A 27,809-nucleotide genomic window follows, 5' to 3' on the forward strand; every position below is an offset into this window, starting at 1 on the left:
CTCCCTCCTCCCTTCCCTTCCCCTCCTCCTCCTCCTCCTCCTCCTCCTCCTCCTCCTCCTCCTCTTCTTCTTCTTCTTCTTCTTCTTCCTCCTCCTCCTCCTCCTCCTCCTCCTCCTCCTCTTCCTCCTCCTTCTTCCTCCTCCTCCCTCTTCCTCCTCCTCCTCCTTCTTTCCTACAAATCCTACTCCCTTCTAGTGCTAATAATTGAAACGTCTTCAAGAAAACAATCCATCTCAGAGACCACCAAAGACCCCTCAATTTCAACCCTGACCTACAAATATTCTCCTTTATCCAGACAAGGAAACACACACACACCTTATAAAATCTGGGTCATCAATATGGGGCTAAAACTAACATTCTTAGGATGGGTGGTCAGTTCACTGAGCTGGGGGTGCCTTCTTGTGTGTATGCACACAGCACCCCTCTTCCAATAAGCCAATTGCACGTGTGGCATTAATCAGAGTCTTCCTAACAGCTTCTCATTATGTAAATTTCCATCATGGAAACACGGAGAAAAGGTCACAGGAAGCAAAGGGTAATCTGAAATTTAATTCACATCAATGTTATCAAAATTTGATCGTTGCTGATTTGCGGATAAAATATAGTTTTGTTACAGTACATGAGATGCCAATTCCTCTTACACAACAAACAGATTTAGGCAGCTGCCAAAGCAATTGCATTGAACCTCAATTCATCCGGATCGCGTTCCATGAATTTCTTGCATACTTCTACGGCATCCTAGGAAGAACACACAAAGAGATAAACCACATGCACAATATCATCGTCTCTGCCTACACAACCATTTTCATTGATACCAGGTTGCCTCTAAGGGGCTCTGCTACATGGCCTTGAGATACCTATGCTGTCTCCATAAACCACATAACTAAATTCACGATTTCTCACAAACGCTTTTGGAAACAGGAACTGTAGTTTTCCTATACAGGTAGTCCTCGAATTACAGCCACAATGGAACCTAACGTTTTCGGGGATTAAGCGAAACATTTGTGGAGTGAGTTCTGCCCCGTTTCACAACCTTTTTCGTCACCGTTGTTCCCTGCTGCTTTCTGGAAGGAAACCCAATAAAATGACCAATAAAACCCAATAAAGCGGCTGAGAATTCCTACCTCTAAAAACGTGTCGACACTCGACCGCCCGTGGTTTATCGGGAAAGGCTTGCGTCCATCTGTTGGGATGGAGAAAAGCCATACTTCATTGCTCAGAAAAGAACCCAACTCCCACAGATGCCTCCCACTAATCCCGAGCCAAAAAAAACCAACTTATAAGGTCATGCCATCCACCAATTACCATCACTTTAAAAACGGCACCTGGGGGAGTTCCGGTTTGCAGCGCTTTGGGGCAGGCAGGAATCCGCGATCGTGCGCGGTTTCTGCCTGCGCTTGCCGCTGGAGTGCCCCGAGCCAGCCGACTTTGGGGCTAAGCCACCCCGTAGAGGTGGTGAAGACAGGGGAGACCTGGCAGGCTGCTTTCAGAAAAGATGTTTTATGTTTCCATGTTTTATGTTTTGTTTGTCTTTGTCTTTGAAAATCAATAAAATTTGTTTAAAAACAAAAAACCGCACCTGGCACCTCTAAGCCCGCTCCCGATGCAGGGGACCCAAGATTGGAAAGTCTTCTCCTTCTTCCTTATCTTTATCTGCATTCTAAATACGGTGATTCCAAATTGCTGGAATTTCTTCGGCATCTGATCTTATGAATGCCTGAAAAGTCCCAGGCTGGTCTAGAGCAGGTGTGTCAAAAGTGGATTTCATTGAGGGCCGCAGGGCTGTGGTTGACCTTGGGGGAGGGCGTGACCAGGGGACGACATCACTCGTATTGGGCCAGTTCGACACCACTCATATCGTGGTGGTGGGAGGTGCCTATGGAGACCCAAGAGCTCTGCCAGCGAAAACGGGTTCCCAAGCTCCGTTTTTGGCTGCGACGGCTTCCGGCAACACTCTGCCCGTGAAAACGGAGCTCGGGAGGGTTGCATGCGGTCCTCCCGAGCTCTATTTTCATTGGCAGAGGCACCGTGGGCCGGTCCTTCGCTGTTTCCAGGGTGACCCCATGGGCCATATCTAAGCACCCCGGGGGCTGGATTCGGGCCTCGGGCCTTGAGTTTGACACCTCTGGTCTACAGCAAAGAAGGATAGGGATGACATGATAGCAGTGCTCCAGTATTTGAGAGGTAGCCACAACGAGGAGTGGGGGTCAACTTATTTTCCAAAGCAACAGAAGGCAAGATAAGAAACGATGGAAACAGATTAAAGAGAGAAGCAACCTGGAATTAAGGAGAAACTTCCGAACAGTGAGGACAGTTCACCAGTGGAATAGTTTCTCTCCAGAAGTTGTGGGTATTTCATCACTGGAGGTCTTTACGAAGAGATGGGATAACCATTTGTCTGAAATGGTATAGGGTCTTGCTTGAGCAGGGGGCTGGACTAGAAGACCTCCAAGGTCCCTTCCAGCTCTATTCTTAATAGAATAGAATGAATAGAATAGAATAGAATAGAATAGAATGAGAAAGAATGGAATGGAATAGAATAGAATAGAATGAGAAGGAATGGAATGGAATGGAATGGAATGGAATGGAATGGAATATAATAGAATGGAATGGAATGGAATGGAATAGAATAGAATAGAATAGAATAGAATAGAATAGAATAGAATAGAATAGAATAGAATAGAATAGAATAGAATAGCTTTATTGGCCAAGTGTGATAGGAGTGGAGTGGAGTGGAGTGGAATGGAATGGAATACAATAGAATGAGAAAGAATGGAATGGAATGGAATGGAATGGAATGGAATGGAATGGAATGGAATGGAATAGAATAGAATAGAATAGAATAGAATAGAATAGAATAGAATAGAATAGAATAGAATAGAATAGAATAGAATAGAATAGAATAGAATAGAATAGAATAGAATGGAACAAGAGAATGGAATGGAATGGAATAGAATAGAATGAGAAAGAATGGAATGGAATGGAATGGAATGGAATAGAATAGAATAGAACAGAACAGAACAGAATAGAACAGAATGGAATGAGAAAGAATGGAATGGAATGGAATAGAATAGAATGAGAAAGAATGGAATAGAATAGAATGAGAAAGAATGGAATGGAATGGAATGGAATGGAATAGAATAGAATAGAATAGAATAGAATAGAAGTAAGGGGTAGGGGTAGGGAAGGGAAGAGAATTAGGGAATTAGAATTAGAATAGAATTCTTTATTGGCCAAGTGTGATTGGACGCACAAGGAATTTGTCTTGCTGGTCTCAGTTGTGCATAAAAGAAAAGATACCTTCGTCAAGAGTCAAGAATCATCAGGTACAACACTTAATGATAGTCATAGGGTACCATAAGCAATCAAATCATACTAGGAAACAGTTAATATAGATCGTAAGGATACCAGAGACAAAGTTACAGTCATACAGTCACACGTGGGAGGGGATGGGTGATAAAGGAGTCATGAGGATATTATTAAGGACATCTCCAGGTCCAGTTATTCCCTTTAAAGCCAACAAGAGGCCCATCCTTTCTGTGTGAGAAATCCAGAGGTAGGCTAGGTTGTAACTGAACCATGTGAAGGGATACTTCATGGCGTTGCTTTTTCCAACCCAACTTAATTTAGCAGCCAAGGATACGAAGCCAGTTTTCTACCACTGCAGAAGCACTGATTCTGCCAAGCCAGACTGTGACCATTTCCAGGTCCTGCAAATCACTTAACTGGGCAACCCTTTTTATCTTTCTGTCACAGGTGAATCTGAAACCGGATTGAAAATGCCACAAACGCTTCGTTTACTCACGTGGCTAACCTCCGAAAGGAGGGACTATCCTACAAGCAGCCCAGCTGAACAGCAGCGCCACACACACTCACCCCGTTGCGCAGACCAAGTGCCTCTGAATTCCTCTCCCGGTATATTCTGGGAAATGGCATTTGAACGAGCCATTGAGAAATGCAAACTGCCCACTTTCTATAACGCAGCTGAAGCTTCTCTCTGAACTCAGCCCCCACCCACCCCGGGACCAAAGAGCACCAGAAAGCAAGACGAGGTGCCAAAGCACCAGAAGGCAAGACCAAACACAACGGATGGAAACTAATCCAGGAGAGAAGCAACCTGGAATTAAGAAGAAACTTCCTAATAGTGAGAAGAATAAACCAGTGGAACACCTTTCCTTCAGAAGTTGTGGGTTCTCCATCACTGGAGGCTTTTAAGAAGAGATTGGACAGCCATTTGCATGAAATGCTATAGGGTTTCCTGCTTAAGCGAGAGGTTGAAGTAGAAGACCTCCAAGATTCCTTCCAACTCTGCTGTTCTGTTATTCTGTTAAGAACCAGCCCATCATCCGGACACATCTGAAGCAACAAGCTTTTAAGATTTTTCTTCCTATGGTCTTGTTTCCTTATTTGGGTGGCTCCGTTTTCTGATATCTGAAGGCTTAACCTGGAACTTCTCTCCAAGTCCCCATTAGCTATGGTGTACCAGATGCTTAAGGCCTGACCTGAACGTCCACCTCCCAACCCGAGATTGTGCATGCTTGAAGTCTTCTTCCAAAATTGAATGGGGACACACTCTCTTCTCTTCCCAACACTCCTCTTTCACATGACCACTTCAAAGCTGGGTGAGAATAGGAATAGGAATACTTTTATTGGCCAAGTGTGATTGGATAAGAATGGAATGGAATGGAATAGGAATACTTTTATTGGCCAATTGTGATTGGGTTGGGTTGGGTTGGGTTGGGTTGGAATGGAATAGTATTGCAGGCTAATTCTGCCGACTGCCTGCAATTTGATCATCAAGAGGTCCTTTCTCTTGCTGATGAGCTAGGACGCTGGAATGAAATGAAACCAGATTCTAGAAGTATAATGAAGGCAATTTGGATCATAAATTACTGCAAGGTTTCTGCAAAAGAAGGCCACACACTGATTCCCCCCCCCCCCCAATTGGTTTCCCCTGGCACTTGGCCATGCAATTTATTTTACCTCATTTTATCAACCCTGGAAGGATGGAAGGCTGAGTCAACCCTGAGCCGGTCAAGTTCGAACTCCTGGCTGTGTCCAGAGTTAGCTTGCAATACTGCATTCTAACCACCACTTAGATGTTGGACACCTAAATGCTCCTGGGCGCTGTGATTGCACAGATCAAAACATTAGAGACAGACAGACCATTTTAGATTAAAGGTTATTGATTAAACAATAGTGAAAATACAAAGCCATTTGGATTGGGTTGTGATGGCGTGGTGGTTAGAGTGCAATGTTAGAGTGCAATGTTGCAGACTTTACTGCCCACTGCCAGGAGTTCGATTCTCACCAGGCTCAAGGTTGACTCAGCCTTCCATCCTTCCGAGGTGGGTAAAATGAGGACCCAGGTTGTTGGGGGCAAGGGGTTAGCTCTGTAAACCACTTAGAGAGGGCTGTAAAGGACCGTGAAGCAGTATAGCAATAGCAATTAGACTTATATACCACTTTGTACTGCTTTACAGTTTACAGAGTCAGCCTATTGCCCCCAACAATCTGGGTCCTCATTTTACCCACCTGGGAAGGATGGAAGGCTGAGTCAACCTTCAGCCTGGTGGGATTTGAACAGCCAACAGTCAGCAAGTGGCCTGCAGTACAGCACATATAGAAGTCTAAGTGCTATTGCTTCTCCACTGACAAGGCGAACACTTGAATAAATGGCACTGAAGTCAGCCAGCACAGACTGTGGAGGGTACTGGATCCAGGGTTCTTACCTAGTTCATAAAGAATGCCGTCCACATTCACTAAAGCGATGAAATGAAGATCTATTTTGTCATCTATACTTGGTGCCTGCAAGAAAGAAGACGAGATTCGTACAAGTGATCAGCAGAACGCTTGCCTGTAGACTTGAAAAAGAAATTAATTCTATTCAGAAACTCATTCCAACCCCAGAAAAAAACCTAGATCCGAGTTTTAGCATATCTGCTCCTCCCGTGCTGGGTAATTCCTTCATTACTGGCATTTTGGTGACCCACAAAGATCACATTTTTTTTCCAGGTGGCCTTTGGGGAAGAGATTCTGGTTTGGGGCTACATCATCTTGTGCAACAGTCTTCAAACCTGGCAAGACTTGTGGACTTCAACTCCCAGAATTCCTGAGCTTACCATGACTGGAGGAGGAATTCTGGGAGTTGAAGTCCACAAATCTTAAAACTGTCAAGTTTGAAGACCCCTGATCTAGTGCGTTGTTCCGAAGGTGCTTTTTCAAAAGGCAACTGGTGATTTTCCTTGAAGACGTTTTGCTTCTCATCCATTAAACTTCTTCAGTTCTTGGATGAGATGTGAAACGTCTTCGAGGAAAAACAAAGAAAGTCCAGTTGCCTTTTTGGGGAAAAAAAAAAACATCTTTGGGACAACCATGTCTTGGATGGCTGAGAATCTCTATAGACATCCAATGCATTCTTGTTGATGACGGAAACTGTAGTTTCATTATCAAGTGACGTGCTTTTTCTTCCTACACTAGTTTCCATTTTTGCTCTCTTGCATTATTTCAATGAATTGGAAGCTGCCTGGAGTGGAATGAAGCTGCTTTGAAATCTCAGTAAATAAATATACGTGTGGAAATGTATAGACCCAAAGGATTTCCACCCCCCACCCTTCCATATAAACTGAATTTCTGTCACCTTGTCTTGCACATGATTGATAAATGCCCAATATCCATCTCCAGGAAACCCTCAAACATGAAGACATGAAACATCTCAAGAAGGTCTCTGTGGTCTAAATTTATCCTACTCTGCAGCACACATACGTGAAACTTGTGACTGCAGATGTGGTTTATGAAGATTATTGGAAGAAGCACAGTAGCAAGTCAGACACCACGGAACTTAGCTGGGACTTGCAGCCCAAAAGAACATAAAATATCATCCCATTCATGTCAGAGTCACCGGTTAAGGTGCTTCTGGGTTGAAAGGATTAGCTGGTGACATCACTAGTCAGCCTCCAAGAATCCTTCTTCTGCTTGTCTTTCCAACTGCCATAGAAATGGGGTGGAGGGAAGATTAATTGGGCTTCGTGAGGGGAAGAGTGCTGGAGGTTTGAGTTGGTGAAATGAAAAAGTTGGGAGCTTTCTTGACTATGTTTTCTTGCTTACTGTGCAGATGTAGCCTCTTATCTATTCAGGCCCAGGTCAACCATCCTGGCGTGCCAGATGTCTGAAACACCACCTGAAGATGCCCCAACTGACATTATATACATCTCAGATTGGATGGCCAGTTTCAACTATTGGGGGTGGGAACATTGACATAACTTTCTATATGTGATTTTTGTGCCTATTGCCTTAGATCTTGTATTCTTCTGATGCCACCACTTCAATTTTCAGTCAAAGTCCTTTCCTCTGTAACAATGGAGTCTTAAGGTCTTCTTTTGTGGATTTTGAATGGCGCCTCACCTGACAGTATACCAGACCTCTTGTTGCATGGGAAATGCCCATGGGGGCTCCTTTCATATCCCCATCAAGGAGCTGGAGCGAATGACGGGAGCTCACCCCACACCACACAGCACTCTGAACTCGAACGCAGGCTCGCTAACCTCCAAACCCAGTGTTTTAACCATGTGACTCGCTGCATGAATAAATGAATAAGGGATAGTTTCCCCCTATCTTTATTCTACCCTGATCATATTCTCTATCTACACTCCATCCTTCCCTCTGCCATTTGCTCTGCAAAAAAAGCCCAGCCAACTGTTCTTGGAGATTTCACTACTTGGTAGAAATCCTGACTCTCACGTTGTAAAAAAAAAACAGGAAGCACATAATATATTAAGCAACTCCATCAACAGTGAAAGACTTCTTCCCAATTACTTGAAAGGTGGAGAAAAAAAACCCAAACAAACCCGTAAGCCAAAGAAGGAGCGATCCTCTTGACTGGCACAGAAAGAAGGCTGCTGCTGGCGTTTGGAGAACACCAAGAACAGCTCAGAATCCTGAAGTCACCTTTTGCACCGCTCCTTAAAAAAGACCTCGGTTGAAGAACAGGAGGAGAGGAGACCCCGACGAAGCAGCCCGGATGGGAGAGATACCACCAGGGAACCCAAAGAAGCCAAAGCTCAAGAAACCAAGCAGACCAGCCACGGAAGGTCTGCAAGGCCAACAAAAGCGCCAACCGGGAGGGAGAAAAGAAATCCCAAGGAAGTTGGAGCAGCCGTTACTTCCTTGAATGTTTCAGGGGTGGCTCCCATGGAGGTTTCCATGAAGGCAGCAAAGCTGCAGAGATTGGGGCTTGCTGGGCCCCTGAAGGACGAAAAGCAAGGCCAGAGGGAGGCTTCCCAGAGGCCTGAGGTGGGAGGGAGGGGAGCTGCAGCATGGCCCCTGCGAGCAGAGAGGGAAGAGGAACCAGACTTACGGCCGGGGGGTTCCCCACAGACGAGAATGGGACCGTAGGCCGCCAACACTGCAGGCAGACGGGAGGGCTTGTGGCCTCTATGGGGCTGGTGGCTTTGGCACAGGCCACGGGGCTGTGTCTGATCAGGGTCAGGGAGGCGGAGCGACGCAAGGCCGAGGCTTTCATTTTGCAGTGGCTAAACTCAGGCTGGGTTGAGGAGGAGGAGAAGCCAGGCAAAGACTATACAAATATTGAAAAAAGACACACTTTACAAGTGGAGTTTGTACTCGGCAACGTAGCCCAAAGCAAGCGGCTCTCGACCGGCTGCCATTTTACACCCCACAAAAACCAGCATCATATGTTTTTCTAAGGACAGGCATTTGTAGCAGAGGTGGCATTCAGCAAGTTCTGACCAGTTCTGGAGAACTGGTAGCAGAAATTCTGAGTAGTTCAGAGAACCGGCAAATACCATCTCTGACTGGCCCTGCCCCCATCTATTCTCTGGCTCCCGAGTCCCAGCTGATCGGCTGGGTCTTCTTTGGTTGCCCTGCACAGGAGAACGGAGCTGGAAAGCAGGTCAGTGGGGCGGGCAGGGAATGGGATTTTGCAGGAACCTTCCCCCAAGAGTGGGGAGGGAAGGGAGATTTTATAGTATCCTTCCCCTGCCACGCCAACCAAGCCAAGTCCACAGAACCAGTACTCATTTTTTTTTTAATCCTACCGATTTGTAGGCATGAGGGGTCCTTGGTGCCCTCTGTTTTCTTGCAGAAGGTTTCATTACTCAAACTAGGTAACATTATCAGTGCTAGAAGGAGGTCCATTGTGTTTATATTGTGCATAAATGCACAATCCTGCCTATCGTCCCTGTCCTATTATCCCCAATTATTAGTACATATTTCATGTATTTATATTTATGTTTATTCTTATTTCTATTATATTGTAAGCATTTAATAGATAGATAGATAGATAGATAGATAGATAGATAGATAGACACACACAGACACACACACACACACACACAAGTGGCTTGCCCTATAGTACTGATGATGTTGCCTAGCTGGGTAATGAAACGTCTGCAAGAAAAGAAGCAAGCTCAGAAAGCATCAAAGGACCCTTCATTTCTCGACCCTGAGCTAACAAACATTCTCCTTTATTGATATCATCCGCAATCAGTCAAAATTAATTTGCTCGTGTCCAAGGAAGACCTTCCCAGGGTGTTGGACCTTCCTCCCACTTCGAGCTTGGATTTCCCACTTGGTGGCCATTTCTGACCGAGCTTCTCTTATTTCCCTCATACTACGTCGTGTGCTTTGCATTTTGGGAGGGTGTAAAAACAGCTGCGAAGCGAAGAGGGCAGCCGCATGGCCACCGTAACTTGGCTCTTCTGGTCAAAGAGAGCCCCAATCTATCTGCTGAACTGCCGGCTGGAGACCAAATCAGGAGGCCTGGCTGTGAGGGAGGCCATTTTGCGTCCCCCTCCAAATCCGAGCTATGACTGGACAATCCTTTGCAAAGTCTGCTTCACCCCCGCCCAACTTCTGGCCTAGTGTGATGTGGGAATAGGGGGTGAATTCCTCCCAGGTGAGGCCTTCTGGAGCCTGAAAGGCCTTTATCTGGATCTCCTGCTTGAGGGGGTTGGACTAGAAGACCTCCAAGGTCCCTTCCAGCTCTATTCTGATTGATTGAGGATCAATGCTGCTCATGAACCTTCCCAGAAGCAGGAAGCATTTTCCCATCATCCTGAAGGCAAGGGCACTCAGGCCCTCTTCATCTGGCAGCAGCTGCTTGGCCTCCCCGGAGCGAAAATGCCAAGGCTGAATGAAGCTCTACATTCCTTCACCCTGGCCCGCTTCCAGGGGGGGAAGGGCTTGGCTTCCTCAATCCCTCTTGTTTTTTCCTTCTCCCGCGATGGTCGACCCAAAGGCATTTTCGAGTGTTGCCTTTGCTGTTCTGGTGTGGCCTTTAGGAGGAAATGGCTTTTCCAGCAGGTGAACTTTCGCTTTGAAAAACAAGGCTCAGGAATGCAGGCGGAGGCGAGAGATAAGGGAGGCCATAAAAGTCCCTGGGCCTTTGGACGTGCCAGGAAAGCACAATCAAGAAAGGAGGGTCCCTCACGTCCCCTCGATCCATCAATCAGAATAGAGCTGGAAGGGACCCTGGAGGTCTTCTAGTCCAACCCCCTGCTCCATCCAGCAGGAGACCCTAGGCCACTTGAGAAAGGAGGCCTTACTTAAAAACCTCTAGGGATGAAGCCCCTACAACCTCTGGAGGCAAGCTCTTCCACTGGTTCATTGTCCTGTTTGGAAATTTCTCCTTAATTCCGGGTTGCTTTTCTCCTTGATGAGTTTCCATCCATTGTTTTTTTTTTATCTTGCCTTCTGTTGCTTTGGAAAATTAGTTGACCTCCCTCTTCTTTGGGGCAGCCCCTCGAATAGAGGAATACCACTATTATGTCCCCCCTAGTCCTTATTTCTCTAGACTGGCCTACATACTTAATTCCTGCAACCTTTGTTCGTATGTTTTTGTCTCCAGGCCTTTAACCGTCTTAGTTGCTCTTCTTTGCTCTTTATCAACTAGAGGCAATGAGGTTTCTCTGCTATCTCAGCTGAAGTCGTGTCACCCTTTTCTAACTGCTCCCTAATTCCAGCAGGTTCTCTTGCGGACAATCAGCTGTACGAAAATAACTCTGGGACGGTTTAATGGCAAGGGAGCCATTCGTAGGTTGCTGATGCAAGAACAATAAACAAAAAAATATTTATAAGTCCCCCTATAACACACACACACACAACCATACAAGCATGCCATGAGGAAGGGGTGAAGATGCTGAAAAAGGAGTCTAGTCCCTCACCCAACAGCCATGGAAGACCCACCTCACGGGGGAATCTAGGCTGGTTTCTCACACATTCACCAGATTCACTTCACAGCCGTGGGAGCTTCATCACTGGAGACTTTCAAAAAGAGATTGGACTGCCATTTGTCAGAAATGGTGTAGGGCAGGGGACTTCAAACTTGACAGCTTTAAGACTTGTGGACTTCAACTCCCAGAATTCCTCCTCCAGGCATGTTAGCTCAGAGATTCTGGGAGTTGAAGTCCACAAGTCTTAAACTTGCCAAGTTTGAAGACCCGTGGTGTAGGGTCTCCTGCTTGGGCTGGGGGTTGGACTAGATGACCTACAAGATCCCTTCCAACACTGTTAATTTAACATCTCTAGGCTGGGAAGTCACAAAATCCATCCTGCACCAGCTGGATAGATGACAATTCTCACCATTACAAAGAGGCTTTCAACCTAGAGTAGACTGATTCGGGTTGATTATTCAGACCATGATAAAACCTGCTTTTGTTTACCATGATGATAAGGATAGTCAAAATGATGAATAATACATGTCTGCCAATTTGAATATGAACTGAAGGTAGAAAGTACATTTATACTCAAGGCACGCAGCATCTTTGCAACTGGTTTAACTTTAGGTAAAGGTTCCCCTCGCACATACGTGCTAGTCGTTTCCAGCTCTAGGAGATGCTCATCTCCGTCACAAAGCCAAAGAGCCAGCGCTGTCCGAAGACGTCTCCATGGCCATGTGGCCAGCATGAATAAACGCCGAAGGCGCACAGAACGCTGTTACCTTCCCACCAAAGGTGGCCCCTATTTTTCTACTTGCATTTTTTACATGCTTTCAAACTGCTAGGTTGGCAGAAGGTGTAACTTCCGGCTGCTTTTACTACAAGCTCATGAAAAGCAGTGTCATTTTGCTCCACTTCTATCCATTTGGTTCAAAGACAAAGTTTTTTTCTGGTCAAATCTCATCGGAAGTCAATCAGGATAAACACCTATTCTTCTGGCATCTGGTCATTTTATTGCATAGCTGTACATCATAGGCAAATCCTTTGGGTGGGAACTAAGACCCAGCCCTTGTTTCCTGTAAGAATTCTACAGAGAGAAATTCAGCTCCAATCTACTGTCTCCTGACCCTCTAGATCAGTGGTGGATAACCTTTTTGGGCTCACGTGCCAGCACCCAGAAGGCAATGCGCTTCCCCCTTGCCCCCTGTGCATGCGCACGCAATCCCGTCACCCCCTTTCCTGCACTGCGCCTCACAGCTGATTTTCGGCCGGTTTGAGACCATTTTTGGCCAGTTTGAGGCCTTTTTCGGCCTCTGCAGGCTTTGCAGGCCAAATAATAGGCCCGTTTCGTCACTTCCGGTATTACAGGAAGTGACAAAACGGGCTTATTATTTGTCCTGCAAAGCCTGCAGAGGCGTTTTTCAAGACTCTGGGAGGCCGAAGGCCTCAAACCAGCCGAAAACCAGCTGTGAGGCGCATGCATGCGCAGTGAGGTAAGTTTGCCTACGGCTCGCGTGCCAGCACAAATGGCTCTGTGTGGCACGTGTGCCATAGGTTTGCCACCACGGCTCTAGATCGTTCCAATCTAATTTCTTTAGGGCTTCACAGCTGGCTACTGTGCCAAACTATATTAGCAGCCTCTGTGTTAAAATATCTTTTTAATCTAATTTGCTTTTAGAGGTAGTTCTCGAGTTACAACCGCAACTGAGCCTCAAATTGCTGTAGATAAGTATAACTGGGGTTAAGTGAGTTTTGCCCCATGGCTTCTCTTGCCACGGCAGCGAAGTGAACCGTTGCCATTGTTCAGTTAGCAATGCGGTCGTTCAGTGAATCTGGCTTCCGATTGACTCTTGCTTGTCAGGAGGTTGCAAAGGGAGATCACGTGACCCCGGAACAATGGAACCATCATAAGTACGAGTAGCTTGCCAGGCACCTGACCTTTGATCAAGTGACTGTGGGGAATGCGGCAATGGTCGCAAGTGTGAAAAATGGTCGCAAGTCGAGGATTGCCTATACCTGGTACATGTAACCACGGTAACTATGGAAGTAGACCCAGAGACTAGAATAGGAATTGCTCCAAACTTCACACCTGAGCTGCATCCACCTTTTCGGCCCTGAGCCCTAGACTAGAGGCTCAGCAACAGGGGGGGCCATTTAGGGTCCTCAGATCACCCCTCCAGCTACTGGACCCAAACCCTCATATTTTGAGGTCAATTTTGACTGTCAACTCGTAAAACATTCTTATGCCTGTTTTCAAATTGCCATAAACAAGGGTGGGTGGGAAAATCTGAAGGACTAGTACAGCAGTAAAACCAGAAGTATATTTCACCATTATCTTAAAAAGACTGTGTCAGGATTCCAGCAATCGCTCTAATTAAATCATGATTCTCAAGCCAAACTTCAAAGGATTTAATTGAGACGACATACTGGCACTGCCCTGTATGAAGCCAACCTGGCATACGTAATTTACAGTCACCTATAATCCTGTTTTCCCTCTCCCCCCCAGGTGTCTCATAAACCAGATTCTCCAATTGTTCACGGGCTGGGTGTCATCATTCACGTTCTCCAAGTAAATATATTCACGGGTAAAAACTCTGGTATTTTAGTTACAATCTTTTAAAGATAAGAGTTGGAAAGTTTTGCTTTCAATCTGCTGCAGCTGGTCGGGTGTAGATGCTAAAGTGTCAGAACCAGTTTAAATCCAGCAATGCAGACTTACTGGGAGATTCTAGGTCACCCTTCTGGGCCCAGCCTATCTCTCCAGGTAATTATTTGTAGGGGATAAGATGAAGGGAGATGAATGGCACCTGTTCCGCCTGGAGTAAAGTAAGGAGGAAATCTAATCAAGAAATAAACTTGTTCTATTTTTCTCAACCTGGGAAACCTGATCTGGCTTAGCCACAGTTAACAACCTATCATGATTGCCTCATTTCCAAAATTTAATCCCTGTCATTAAACTGCTGAAGAACCAGTTGCAAAGAAACCCCAGAGAAGACTAAATGTTTATGGAGATTCTCAATCGTCCAGGTCATGGTTGTCCCAAAGTTGCTTTTCAAAAGGCCACTGGATTTTCTCAGGTGATTTTTTCCCTCGAAAACATTTCACTCCTCACCCAAGAAGCCTCTTCTCTTCTACTGATCTATTGTTCCACCTGTCTATTCTATCAAACCCAGAGAGGGCTATTTTTGCTGCCACTGTGAACATAAGTATCTTCCGATATCCCAGGCCTAGACAGTTTGCCAAGGAATGATGTTATAGATGCTTCTTTGGACCGAAGTCCAATTTCCACAGATCCAAAAACCCCGGCCAAACCCAGAGCCTTTTGCTCTATTGAATATAGATTTAGCAATATACCACTTAGGCTTATATACCACTTTACAGCCCTCTCTAGGTGCTTTACAGAGTCAGCCTATGGCCCCCAACAACAATCTGGGTCCTCATTTTACCCACCCCGGAAGGATGGAAGGCTGAGTCAACCTTGAGCCTGGTAAGATTCGAACTGCCAAACTGCCGGAAGCTGGCAGTCAGCAGAAGTAGCCTGCAGTACCGCACTCTAACCACTGCGTCGCTACAGAATATGATGCTATTGCACTTGCGCACGGCACCAACGCTCTCATTATTTGGGGGAGGAAGTTCCATGTCGGCAAACGACGGTTCTAAAAGACTCAGACATAAATTCTATCTGAGCACAAGATACAGCCACCTTGTCATCTGTAAAATGGTCTATATTGTAAGTTGCAATGCCCACCAAAATGGACATGGCCCACGCCAGCCAGTTCCATTCAAAATAACCAAAAGGGCACAACTCAGGCAAAATTTCAGAGCTGTGGGGGGGAGACAAACGTCCCTCATCCAGGCTATTCCATCCTTGATGTCAAGGACAGAATCTTTGAGACAGGAAAACACAAGACCACCATCTTTAATGTGCGTTGCATGATCACATTAGAATAGCTATCACCTTGACTGTTGCTGTGGCCTGCCAGCAGCTGAAGGAGCTGGCAGCAGAGTCGGATAGTAGTGAGGAGGTTGGGGAGGAACTTAGACCAGTCTTGGAGGCTGAGGAAGGCTCAGACGAGGGCTCTGCATCGGAGGCAGAGATGGGGCCAGGGCAGGCTGGCAGTCATCAGTTGCCTTCAGACTCAGACAACAGTGAGGCGGAGGAGTTTCTGGAACCGGTTCCCACCCTGCGCGTGTGCAGGGCTATCAGAAGACAAGAACAACTGAGAAAGCAGGGTCGACTCAGGAGTAAGGCCACACCCCGGAGATGATTGGCCCCTCTCATAGGATATAAAAGAGGAGCGAACGGGACGTGAGCTTTTGCAGGAAGCAATTAGCTCGTCTGGTCGATTCAAGCTTTGAAAAATCCTGTTTGACTCTGTGTCGTGTTTGGCCTCGCCCTGCGTCTGGCAATTAGTTCTCTGGTCGCATTCCAAGTGCGATAAGGTGGGTGTTTATGAACATCCCCTGAAAGACTGTTTGTGAAGCCTTTTAGGCTGTGAATGAACGTAATTCACAGCTGTGGAAATAAAAGAGGTTTTGCCGGGACTAAGATTGTGTTTTATGCTTTCTAAGGAAGCCTAGGTCAGATTGGCAGAATCCTCTGGTCTTTAGGTGGCCCATGCTGGGAGAGGCAGCAGATTAATAGTGTACCTCTTATCTAATTCTGACATATCTGTTTCTTTTCTTCGGCAACAGTCTTGCATAATGCAACATCCTCTGAACTTGGATGTGTGAGAGGCTTCAGGGTGACATGATTGCGGTGGTTTTGAATGAGTCTTTGCACGTTGAACAATTGAGGGCTCTGCTAACGATGCAAACCAATTTTTTTTTTTTTTGAGTTTTCTGAATCCTGCATCCTAGTCAGTGAAAAGATCCATAATTTTTCCAGGAAGGTAGTTAAAAAGAAAATAAACAATTTATCCCCTTCAAAAGTACCTTGGGGAGACCTTGTTTTCAGACAGGAAATAGCTCAGAGGCTGGAAATTTTTGCGACTCCATCCCTTCCTTCTCAGTAAGCTTTGCCCCAGAGACTCTTTGAAAAAGCTCCACTTTCTATTTTAAGGAAGTTGGAAAAGACTTCAATACTTGAACACTCGAGCAATGGCATCTTTAAATCACTTATTTTAAAAAATGCATGTGGGAAAACAAACATAAGCAGGATATAGTTTTTTTTCAGATGTAGCCCCAAAGTTCATTACCTACATTACCCTGAGTAGATTTTACTGATTAAAAGTCGTAAAGCTTTTAAAAAGCAATTGCTTAACTGAATGACAAAAGAAATCAATAAAATAACATAACAGATGTAAATAAAAATAAATATTAGAAACAGTAGGAAAAAAATATTCTCAAAGAAGCAAAGATGATGCCCTAAAATTCCCAGGATATTAACAAACTTCAAAAGCTTTTTGTTCCACAAGGAGTTGATCCTAGTTCTTTTGTGTTGTTGCTCAACCAATAAATTACAGAGGCCACCCCTCCCCAAAAAAGGACAATTCTTAAAACCATCTTTTGCACAGGACTGTCATACTCTACTGTATGAGTCTGATCACCAGTGTGGAAAAATGATGTTGAGACTAGGAAGAATGCAGAGAAGAGCAACAAAGAGGATTAGGGGACTGGAGGCTAAAACATATGAAGAACAGTTTCAGGAATTGGGGAAGTCTAGCCTAATGAAAAGAAGGACTAGGGGTGACATGATAGCAGTGCTTCAATATCTCAGGGGCTGCCACAAAGAGAGGGTCAAGCTATTCTCCAAAGCATCAGAGGGCAGGACAAGAAGCAACAGATGGAAATTAATCAAGGAGAGAATCAACCTAGGACTAGGGAAAAATTAGAACAATTAATCAGTGGAAGAACTTGCCTCCAGAAGTTGTCAATGCTCCAACACTGGGAGTTTTCAAGAAGAGATTGGAAAACCATTTGTCTGAAGTGGTATAGGACAGGGTTTCCTGCTGAGCAGGGGGTTGGACTAGAAGACCTCCAAGGTCCCTTCCAACTCTGTTATTCTATTCTATTCTATTCTATTCTATTCTATTCTTTCTACATTTATTCTATTCTATTCTACATTTATTCTATTCTATTCTTCATCTATTCTATTCTACATTTACTCTATTCTATTCCACATTTATTCTATTCTATTCTATATTTATTCTATTCTGTTCTATTCTCATTGGTTTTTAAATCAACTTTTGTGCTCTGCTTTCAGATGTTGCATTTGAGATGATCATGTTTTTTTCAGCTATAAGTAAGGTGAACAATATATGAATGACCAGTCACTCTCTTAGGACAGCTACAGGTATGAACTGGGGGCAGAACTATAAATACTGGTCAGGCTACAGGCTACAATTTATAAGCTACTGATTTGCCATGCAAGGAAGCACCAACAAAACACTCCTGTCCAAAAGCTGCATTCTCCCACGTTTTGCATAGATACTTCTCAGGTTCTTTCATCCACAAGAACCGCAAACTTTTCCAGACATTTTCAAGCTAGAAGGAAAATGAACCCTAACCCTCCCACTCAGAAGGTTGAGAGTTTAATCTTAGGTAGCAGTAGATATTTTTCTCCTAGGGCGCAAAGAAAAAAAAAATCTGCTGCGAACTCCACATAGGCATCTGGCCAGCAAATGCTCAGCTCCATCTAGACCCTACCCTGAATTAAGGGACTAAAGGGTAAAAACAAACAAATGAACAAAAAAAGAAAAACCCTAGGGCCAGAACTACAAATATTGATCAAGGCCACAAGCTATAGTTTTATAGGCTACTGATTTGCAAAGCAAGGAAGCACCAACAAAGCACTCCTGTCCAAAAGCTGCATTCTTGCAAGTTTTGCATAGCTGCTTCCTAGGTTCTTTTGTCTGCAAACTTTTCCAGCCAGAAAAAAAATAATGGAGAAAAACAATTGGAGAAGCAGTCACATAAGACCTACAAAATAATGGGATGCTGAAATATATCTTTTCCAAACAGTACAGCTGTACAGTTTTAGTTTAGATGCTATTAGGGGGGGGAAATGTCAGATGGTCCTGGATTAAAGGATGATTAAGAGCCTTCTGGATCAATTAAAGATTAATTAAAGATTTAAAAATGGCCGAGAGTCTTACAGATGCAAAGCAGAATCTGAGCTTAAAAGGAGATACGGAAAGGAGCCAGTTTCAAAGCAAAATGCATGGTTAATGCTAAAAGGTAATGTTGCGAGCTATAATTCTTCCTTTGTTGAGGGAACTTCCTGGATCTTCTTTGCAAAGTCATTTAGATGCTGGTCACAAGGATCAGGCAGCAGAGACCTCTAACTCAAGTTTGCATCTCAGGTACAGAGAGGCTAGTCCACAAAATTTGCACATAGTCCACGTATTTCTGCCCTCTGTCCCAACAAGTCTTTTCCATCTGCTTGGTGTGTGCACAGGGTGAAGCCCAAAAGGCTGTTGAGCCAGAAGGACAGAATTAGCTTGGTAGCATCTCCTTCCTTGGGCAGGACCATCCCACAAATAGATCACAACTCCTCCATGAAACACAGCCAAGCCCAAATGAAGCCAGCATCCAAGGTAGAATCAAAAGTGGTTTTTGATTTTGAAAAAGGCAACAGGATTAGGGTTTGTTTGGGTTTTTTTTTGAGGAAGATGACATTTTGGTTCCTAGTCTGAAAGCTTCCTCAGTTGTAGGTTTTCTTCCTCCTCAAAAAGAAAAATCAGTCCAGTTGCCTTTTCAAAATAAAAACCACCTTTGGTACAAGAATAACCTCCATGACTGAGAACATTCACAGGGATCTACTATGGAGTTTTTGCTAAGCCCAATTCCAAGAATCTCTTTAAAGGCCTTAGGCAAAGCCTTGCCCTGGATCAATTCGGCTTTATTAAAAAACAAAACAAAAAACAAGCTGTGAATGCAACTCAAGAGACAGTATCGGGAAGAAAGTGAATTAAACCAAGTGCTGTTCTTAAAAGTTTCTTCCAGCCCGCTCTCTTTCAGGACCATGGCAGGATAGAAGAGCATCCCTAAGGGTAACTGCCATGTTCTTAAAAATCTTATCAAAAGCTTTACTCAGGGGAAAAAAAATTAAGCCACGTACCTCAGTCTGACCTTCATGAGCGCTGGATTCGTGCGTCACACGGATGGCCTGAAATTTCAAAATGGAGCGTTAAGAGATTGTAAGTTTGGGCATCTCAATTCAAAGGCCATCAGCCATCCTGCCCCAATCATCTGACAGATCACCAATTTGCTAAACACACACACGCATACATACTACACCTAACAAAAATATTTCTGGCTTTAAATCTATAGGCTGCTTTATCGTTTTCTCTAACCACATATGCATTTTTGTCTCTGTCTGTCTGTCTGTCTGTCTGTCTGTCTGTCTGTCTATCTATCTATCTATCTATCTATCTATCTATCTATCTATCTCTATCACAAACACACACATTTTTTAACATATATAAGTATTTAGTAAACAGTGTATTGTCTGGGTCATTTTACATATACATAATTCTAGTAACAACAATATTCTTTACTTGTATATAATAAGTGTTCTTCCGTTTTCTAATTTCTACCTTTATTATCTAACCATCGATGACAAATCCCAAATTAAAAAATATTCTATATCTTCTTTATCCTTTATCGTTAATAATATTAACCTATCCATTTCCGCACAATCTAATATTTGATATATGATTATATTTTCATCTGTAGGAGTTTCCTCATTTTCCCAGTATTGTGCAAATATAATTCTTGCTGCTGTCTAAACATGTAATATTCCCTTTGTCAGAATTTTCTGGCAATATATCTAACAAAAATATTTCTGGCTTTATCGTTTTCTCTAACCACATATGCATATAACAAAAATATTTCTGGCTTTATCGTTTTCTCTAACCACATATATGTTTTCATCCAATTTTTTTTTTTTTTTTTTTTTTTGCTTTTGGACATGTCCACTACATATGATAATACGAAACACCCATTTCTTAACAGAGAAGAATTCTGGTTTTTTTTAATTGGTTTTTAAGACAAACATAAGCAAACAAAACATAAAAACATCAATTCTGTTTTCTCAAAGGACTAGAAACTTTGCCAAATTGTTTCCCAAAGGATTCCATGACCGAAAAGAGCCACAACGTCCCCTGAAGCAAACACTCTTCTCCAACAAACGTGAGCCCAATAAGGGTTCTTCCTGGGAAAAGGTCCCTTCTGCATCCCTCACTCCGGCCTCCTCAGAGAAGCCTCTTTGCAGTCAAGATAAATGGCCACTCAGCAGAGCACCTTTTGTTCTCAGACGTTGTGCAAAGGCAGGACAGGGAGTTTCTCTCTTGTGCCAGCTCAAAAATGGAGTTGAGCAACCCTGACAAGCAGGTCCTGGCAGGTTCTCAGGCCCTGCTGGCAGATAAGCCTTGACTGGAGACCAAAACGACTGAAAGAATCGTTCTGAGAGGAGATGAACGGCAAATAAAGAATAAGAATAAGATGAAGTGAAGTAAAATAAAAATAATTAAATTAAAATAATAAAGTAAATAAATAAAATAAAATAATTTAATTTAATCAAGTAAAACAAAATAGTAAAGTAAAATATAATAAAATAAAATTAATAACATTAATAAAATAAAGTAAAATAATTAAAATAAAATAATAAAGTAAAATAAATTAAATTATATTAATAAAATGATAAAGTAAAACAAAATAGTAAAGTAAAACAATAAAATTAAATTAAAATTAAAGTAAAATAAAATAGTAAAGTAAAATAATGAAATAAACTAAATTAAATTAAAATAAACAAAATAATTAAAATAAAATAATAAAACAAAACTTAAAATATAAAATATAAAATAAAATCTCTCTCAGCCAGCCGCCCTAAAAAGGCGGAACATAACTTCCCTCCCAAAGCTGATGGACAGGTGGGTTTGCAAGCTGTACTGAACCAGGGACTTGGGTGAAATGACTGATGATAACCAAGGTAATAATATTCATGAATGAAGGCAAATATTATTTGGATTTTAGGCAAGCCCAATGAATGAACCATCACTGGGCTTATGAACCATTTGGTGGCTTCTTGTTGTGGACAATTCACGGAAACTGGTGTTCCTCTAAATAGGAGACATCTCAGCCTGTGCCTTTATGACAGTCTCCTTGGCATGATACAGGTCATCCTCGACTTATGACCATGACGGAGTCCAAAATTTCTGTTAAGTGAGACATTTGTGAAGTGAATTCTGCCCTGTTTTATGCGCCACAGCGGTTGAGTGAATCACTGCAATTGTTAAGTTAGTGACATGGTTGTTAAAAGGGAATCTGGCTTCTCCATTGACTTTGTCAGGTGGTCACAAAAGGGGATATCACACATGACCCCTGAGCCACTGTGACCATCATAAAATACGAGCCAGTTGGCGAGAGTCTTAATTTTGATCATGTGACCGTAAGGATAAAGCAACGGTCGTTAAGTGTGAAAAACGGTCCTAAGTCCTTTTTTTTTCAGCACCATTTGTTACTTTGAATGGTCACTAAACGAATTGTTGCAAGTTGGGGACTATCTGTATTAACACGGTATCACGAAATACAGTAAAACGTGCAGGTTAAAAAAAAAACAACTTTGCTTTTTTTCCCCAAAGGTGCTTTTTCGAGAGGCAGCTGGATTTTCTGGTTTTTCTATGAGGACGTTTCGCTTCTCATCCGTTCTTCAGGTGCTCCAGAGCTGAAGAAGCTTCTTGAATGAGAAGTGAAATGTCTTCAAAGAAAAAGCAGAAAGTCCAGTTGCCTCTTGAAAAAAAACCTTTGGGATCACCGTGAGCTGGATGACTGAGAATCTTCATAGACTTTTGCTTTGTGTGAAGCGTCGCCAGCAAAGAATTCTACTAATTTGAAAGTTCACCCTGAAAGTACTAATATTATGGTGATGTCACTATAATTGTGGCTGGGAGGCCTGTCCCATTTAATGAAGTGAAGAGAAGGACCAGGAGAGACAGGATAGCACTGTTCCAATATTTGAGGGGCTGCCACAGAGAGGAGGAAGGGATCAAGCTATTTTCCAAGGCACCTGAAGGCCAGACAAGGAATAATGGATGGAAACTGAACATGGAGAGATTCAACCTGGAAATAAGGATAAATTTTCTGACAGTGAGAACAATCAACCGATGGAACGGCTTGCCTTCAGAAGTTGTGGGAGCTTCATCACTGGAGGGTTTCAAGAAGAGACTGGGCTGTCAGAAATGGTGTAAAGTCTCCTGCTTGGAGGGGGGGGGGTTGGACTAAATGACCTACAAGGTCCCTTCCAACTCTGTTAATCTAATCTAGTGGCGACTGTCTGCAACAGAAGAGAGATTGCCCTCCAAATATACCTCCCCACTTACTTCATAAGTTTCTAGGTATTTGGCTCTTTGCTCGGGGTTCATGGGCACCGACTCGTCCAAGAACTTCTTCAGGGAAGAATCTTTTTCTAAAATAGACAGCATTAATACAAAGAAAGAAGAATTAACATTAAAAGGTATGGCTTGCACGATGGCACACGACGCTTTCCACTGCTTCTTATGTTGCAGGTAAAATAGCAACAGCGCTTAGACTTAAACACGGCTTAAGTAGTGTTTTACAGCCCTCTCTAAGCAGTTTACAACGTCAGCATGTTGCCCCCAACAATCTGAGTCCTCAATGTCACCTAAAGGACACCCGTGTAACAAATGAAGAAGTTTCTAGGAATTTTCTAGCTTATCCACTTGGTAAACAGAACATAAAAACAGGGAGATGTTCCTACAGAACATATACCAGGATGAGTTAAGCTACTTTTTGTTAAAATGGAAAATCACAAAACTGCATTTCACTTATTTCGGAAGTGTAATGTGGAGGAATTCGCTGGAGGAAAGCAAGAATGTTTGGAAGAGTTAGCGGTAAAAGGAAAGCAGGCCATCAAAGAACATGGTAGACTCATTGAGGGCAGCATCAGGGTTGTGTTTGACCTTTGGGGGGGGGGCTGGGATGGGTGTGGCCAGGGGGGACGTGGCCAGCTCGACGTCACTTATGTCAGGGCGCCAGTAGTGGCCAACAAAAACGGGCTCCCAAGCTCCGTTTTTGGCTGCAATGGCCTCCTGCAACCCTCTGCCAGCGAAAACGGAGCTTGGGAGGGCCGTATGCAGCCTTCCTGAGCTCCATTTTTCGCTGGCAGAGGCACCCTGGGCCGGTCCTTCACTGTTTCCAGGGTGGCCTTTCAGGCCAGATCTAAGCACCCCACAGGTGGGATCTGGCCCCCCAGGCCTTGAGTTTGACACCCCTGTGATAGATGGACACCATCAAAGCTGACAGCAGCCAGAGCATAGAAAGACTCAAAAAAGTCGGTAAAAAAATGTAAATTTAACACAATAATAGTTGGTTGGGAAAACAACTGCCTGCGAAGGCTCCTGGATCATGGCTGAAAGGCAAAAGCAGAAGCAGTATGCTCCGTCCAATAATTGGGTAGACCAGGTTGCCCTGGTTAAAAAAAAAAAAAAACACTTCCTCAAAGAAGTAGTAGCGCAGAATTGGAAGATGTGGAGAGGCCCACAGAATCACCAAGAATTGGACACAACTGAATGGACATCATCATGATCACCATCAACAGCGTTAAGATAACGTGGTTTTGGCTAGTATAGGTAGTCCTTGATTTACGGCCAAACTTCTCTTGCCAAGTGAGACATCTGTTAAGCGCTGTTTTGCCTCATTTTGAGACCTTTCTTGCCACCACGATTAAGCGAATCGTCGCAATTGTGACGTGAGTAATGTGGTTAAGGGAAATGGGTTTCCCCATCGACTTTACTCATCAGAAGGTCTCAAAAGGGGATCGCCTGACCCTGCGACCGTCATAAAAAGGAGCCCGTTGCTGAGCATCAGAATTTTGATCTTGTGACCCTGGGAACGCTGCAAGTGTGAAAAACGGGTCAAACAAGTCACTTTTTTCCAGGGCTGTTGTTAACTTTGGTCACTAAATGAACCGTTGTAAGTCTAGGACTACCTGTACCCTGTAAATACTTTTCCATGGGTCATAAAAAGTTGCCAACAATCTTCCCTGGGGAAGGCTCTGACTAGTGCTCTGCGTCGGAGGCAGAGATGGGGCCAAGGCCGTCTGACAGTTATCAGCTGCCTTCGGAGTCGGACATCAGTGAGGTAGAAGAACACCTGGAGCCTGTTCCCAGTGTGCGCATGCGCAGAGCTGTCAGAAGAAGGGAACAGCTCAGGAATAAGGGTTGACTTGGGGAGTAAAGCCACAGGTGGACGGTGAATGGCCCCTCCCATAGGGAATAAAAGAGGAGTGAGGTTTTACAGGAGACAATCAGTTCATTTGGGTGAAGATCTGTTCCTGCATTCTTGCCAAGTATTATCTGCTACAGTGTGGCATCTGAAAGATATCGGCCTTGCAACTCTCCAAGCCTGATAACGGTCTGTAATTGCGAAATATCTTGAAAGACTGTTGGCCGGGACTTTCCTGGAGAAAAAATTCACTGTAAACTAAATAAAAGGGGTTTATCGGGGCAAGGAGTCAGCTTCGTGCTGTTGGGGAAGCCTAGGTCAGAACACCAACCGCTGAAGAGTAACCTGGGAGAAAGGAAAGGTTTACCGAAGTCGATTTTATCCCTGTTGTTCGCAATGGCGTGAATGAGGCCGATGGTTCCGCAGGCGTTGCTAATGGTCTGCTTCATGAAATAGACACCCGGTTTGACTTCTTGGCCCTGGGCTTTGATCGACTCTTCCTCTTTCATCCTGAATGTTTCATACTAGGTAGCAAGGAAGAGGGGGAGATTTTTTTTTCTTTCAAATTCCCCTTTTCAAACCATCCATTTTTACAAAATAAACAGCGCTTGCCAAAGAAAGAAAGAAAAAAACCCATTCAGGACCTGGGAATAAATTTTTGCTCTAAGACAATTATCAGCTAGAACGTGGTGGCCTAGCAGCGAAGATTCACTTGCCTCCCATGTGGAAAGTTGAGAGTTAAATCCTAGGTAACAACAAGTATTTTTCTCCTAGGGCGCAAAGAAAAAGTATCTGCTGTGAACTCCACGCAGGCGCCGGGAAGGGCACCAGCCAGTAAATACTCAGTTCCATCGAATCTACCCCGAAATTAAAAGATTACAAGGGTCGTAAAAAGGAAGGTTTTTTTTTTTTTTAATTATCAACTAGAAGGTTCTGCAGGCCTTGCAATGCCCTTCCTTGGTTTGCACCCAAAATGCACACCCAGTGCACAATTCTCCCACCTTCCTCATGATGCATTGTCTCGCTAGGAAAAAAAATTCATCTTGTTTTCCAGAACACTAGAAAAATTCAGTTTCTATGGAAGGCCATATAGAAAGGCTGTGGACCATTAAAAAATTGCCTTTCTCTCTGCTTAGCAGTCTTTAAAGCGGGGATCTCCAAACTTAGCAACTTTGAGACTTGTGGACCTCAACTCCCAGAATTCCCCAGCCAAACATGGGGCAACACTCACTTCCAACAGATTTCTCCCTTAGCAACCTAAGGGCTCAAGTTATGGTCGATAAGTTGAGGACTTTCAAGGGGGAGCGCCCTTCCCCGGGGGAGGGGCGGGAAGACCCCCATATTCTACCTACCTTCTCGGTGACCGGGAAGAGCAGCATCAGGGCGCAGACGGGCCGAGGCACCAAGCCGAGCAGCTCAGGGTCGGAGCCATAGACGTCCACGAACTGCCAGCTGGGGTAGATGCCCAATTGCCGGAGGAACTGCCGGGAGACAGACAGATGGACGGGCAGACGGGCCAATCATTGCCCACCGCCTCCTCCTCCACCCACGCCTCCTCCTCTTCCTCACCCCTCCCCCACCCGGGGATGACCTCCGACCTGAGGGGGATGCGGACCCTGGAGAGACGGCAGAGCAGCTCACCTGGTTCGTTACCTGAAAGCCAGAAAGGGGGGGAAAGAGGGTCAATCTGAGACAGGACACGCGTGACCTCCCTCCCCACACCCTCCCCCATGCACCCCACCCACCCCTCCCCCAATCACCCCTCCCCTCCCTCCCACCCATGAGGCCTCCTCCGTTCCTTCCTCCCAGGCACCCCCTTGTAACACCCACTCACCCAGGTTCCCCCTCGGTCCCTTCCCATCCCTTCCCTCCCACCTACGAGGCCCCCTCTCTGTCCCTCCCTCCAACTTACCCACACGCCCCTCCGTCCATTCCCTCCCTCCCACCCATCCACATGCCCCCCCGTCTCCGTCCCTTCCTCCCACTAAGCCACCTACTCACCCCATCCCTTCCCTTCCCTCCCACCCACGAGGCCCCCTGCGTCCCTCCCTCCCACTAAGCCACCCACCCACGCCCCCTCCATTTATTTATTTATTTATTTATTTATTTATTTGATTTGCCAATTGTTTACAAGATAATAAGTATAAGTGTATACATAGTTGTGAATACATGAAATGGGTACATATAAGAAAAATAAAAGAAGAATAAGAGAAACAATAGGACAGGGACGGTAGGCACGTTGGTGCGCTTATGCACGCCCCCTACAGACCTCTTAGGAAAGGGGTGAGGTCAATAGTAGACAGTCTAAGGTTAAAGTTTTTGGGGTTTGGGGAAGAAACTACAGAGTCGGGTAGAGTATTCCAGACGTTGACCACTCTATTGCTGAAGTCGTATTTCCTGCAATCAAGTTTGGTGCGGTTTACTTTGAGTTTGTATCTATTGTGTGCTCTTGTGTTGTTATGGTTGAAGCTGAAGTATTCATTGACAGGTAGGACATTGCAATGTATGATTTTATATACCATGCTTAAATCAGACCGAAGACGGCGTAATTCAAGGTTTTCTAGTTCTAGAATTTCAAGTCTGGTGGCATAAGGTATTCTACAGCGAGTAGAGGAGTGGAGAACTCTTCTTGTGAAATATTTCTGGACTTTCTCAATTGTGCTAATATCAGATACGTAATGTGGGTTCCAGACTGATGAACTGTATTCGAGTATTGGTCTAGCAAATGTTTTGTATGCTCTGGTTAGTAGTGTGATATTACCAGAGAAAAAGCTACGTAGGATTAGGTTAACAACTCTTAATGCCTTTTTGGCTATGTAGTTGCAGTGGGCTCTAGCACTTAGATCATTAGAGGTGAGTATTCCAAGGTCCTTTACAGAGCTTGGGTCATCAACAAGATCTTGACTATTCAGCTTGTATTTTATTTTCTGATTTTTTTTTGCCAATATGTAAGACAGAGCATTTATTTGTTGAGATTTGAAGTTGCCATTTGTTTGACCATTCTGATACATAGTCCATCCCTTCCCTCCCTCCCTCCCATCCACATGCCCCCCTCTCCGCCCCTCCCTCCCACTAAGCCACCCACCCACGCCCCCCCTTCATAACACCCACTCACCCACGCGCCCCTCCGTCCCTTCCCGGCTTGAACAGGGGCTTAGACTCCGTCCCTTCCCTTCCTTCCGTGCCTCCTTTCCCACCCACATGCCCCCTCTCCGTCCCTTCTTCCCACCCACGCACCCCCTCCGTCCCTGCCCACTCACCCACGCGCCCCGTCCCTAACCCACCCACCCACCTCGGGGTTCGCCTCCAGCGGCAGCCAGCGCGGAACCTCCATGGCAGACCGGCTCGATTGACTTCGATCTCGCCCCGCCCCGGCCGTACCAAAGCGCGGGGAGGCGGGGAGGGCGGCGTTCGCTTCCCGCCCCCTCTGCCCCGGCCGCGTG

At 44.7% G+C, this 27,809-nt stretch overlaps 1 protein-coding gene across 2 annotated transcripts; it reads right to left on the reverse strand.

Annotated features, from left to right (window-relative positions):
* Positions 1–529: 529 nt before the first annotated feature.
* On the reverse strand, positions 530–27,792 carry UCHL3 (ubiquitin C-terminal hydrolase L3). 2 transcript variants are annotated; one of them, XM_087967417.1, is made up of 9 exons: positions 27,659–27,790; positions 26,008–26,019; positions 25,719–25,847; positions 24,734–24,890; positions 22,503–22,588; positions 19,241–19,288; positions 5,734–5,809; positions 1,126–1,184; positions 530–739 (listed from the first exon to the last, which is right to left on the reverse strand). In XM_087967417.1, exons 1-9 carry the CDS (start codon positions 27,698–27,700, stop codon positions 656–658), a joined length of 693 nt encoding a protein of 230 aa, XP_087823543.1. In that variant the 5' UTR covers positions 27,701–27,790; the 3' UTR covers positions 530–655. The 2 variants fall into 2 exon arrangements, with proteins under 2 accessions (XP_087823543.1, XP_087823542.1); XM_087967416.1 differs by lacking the exon at positions 26,008–26,019 and having other exon boundaries at positions 27,647–27,792.
* Between the last annotated feature and the right edge of the window lie 17 nt (positions 27,793–27,809).

Source organism: Notechis scutatus, chromosome 5 (genome assembly GCF_049901735.1).
Source record: "Notechis scutatus isolate UNSWTSFEM ecotype Mainland chromosome 5, rNotScu1.2, whole genome shotgun sequence".
Taxonomy (NCBI): domain Eukaryota; kingdom Metazoa; phylum Chordata; class Lepidosauria; order Squamata; family Elapidae; genus Notechis; species Notechis scutatus.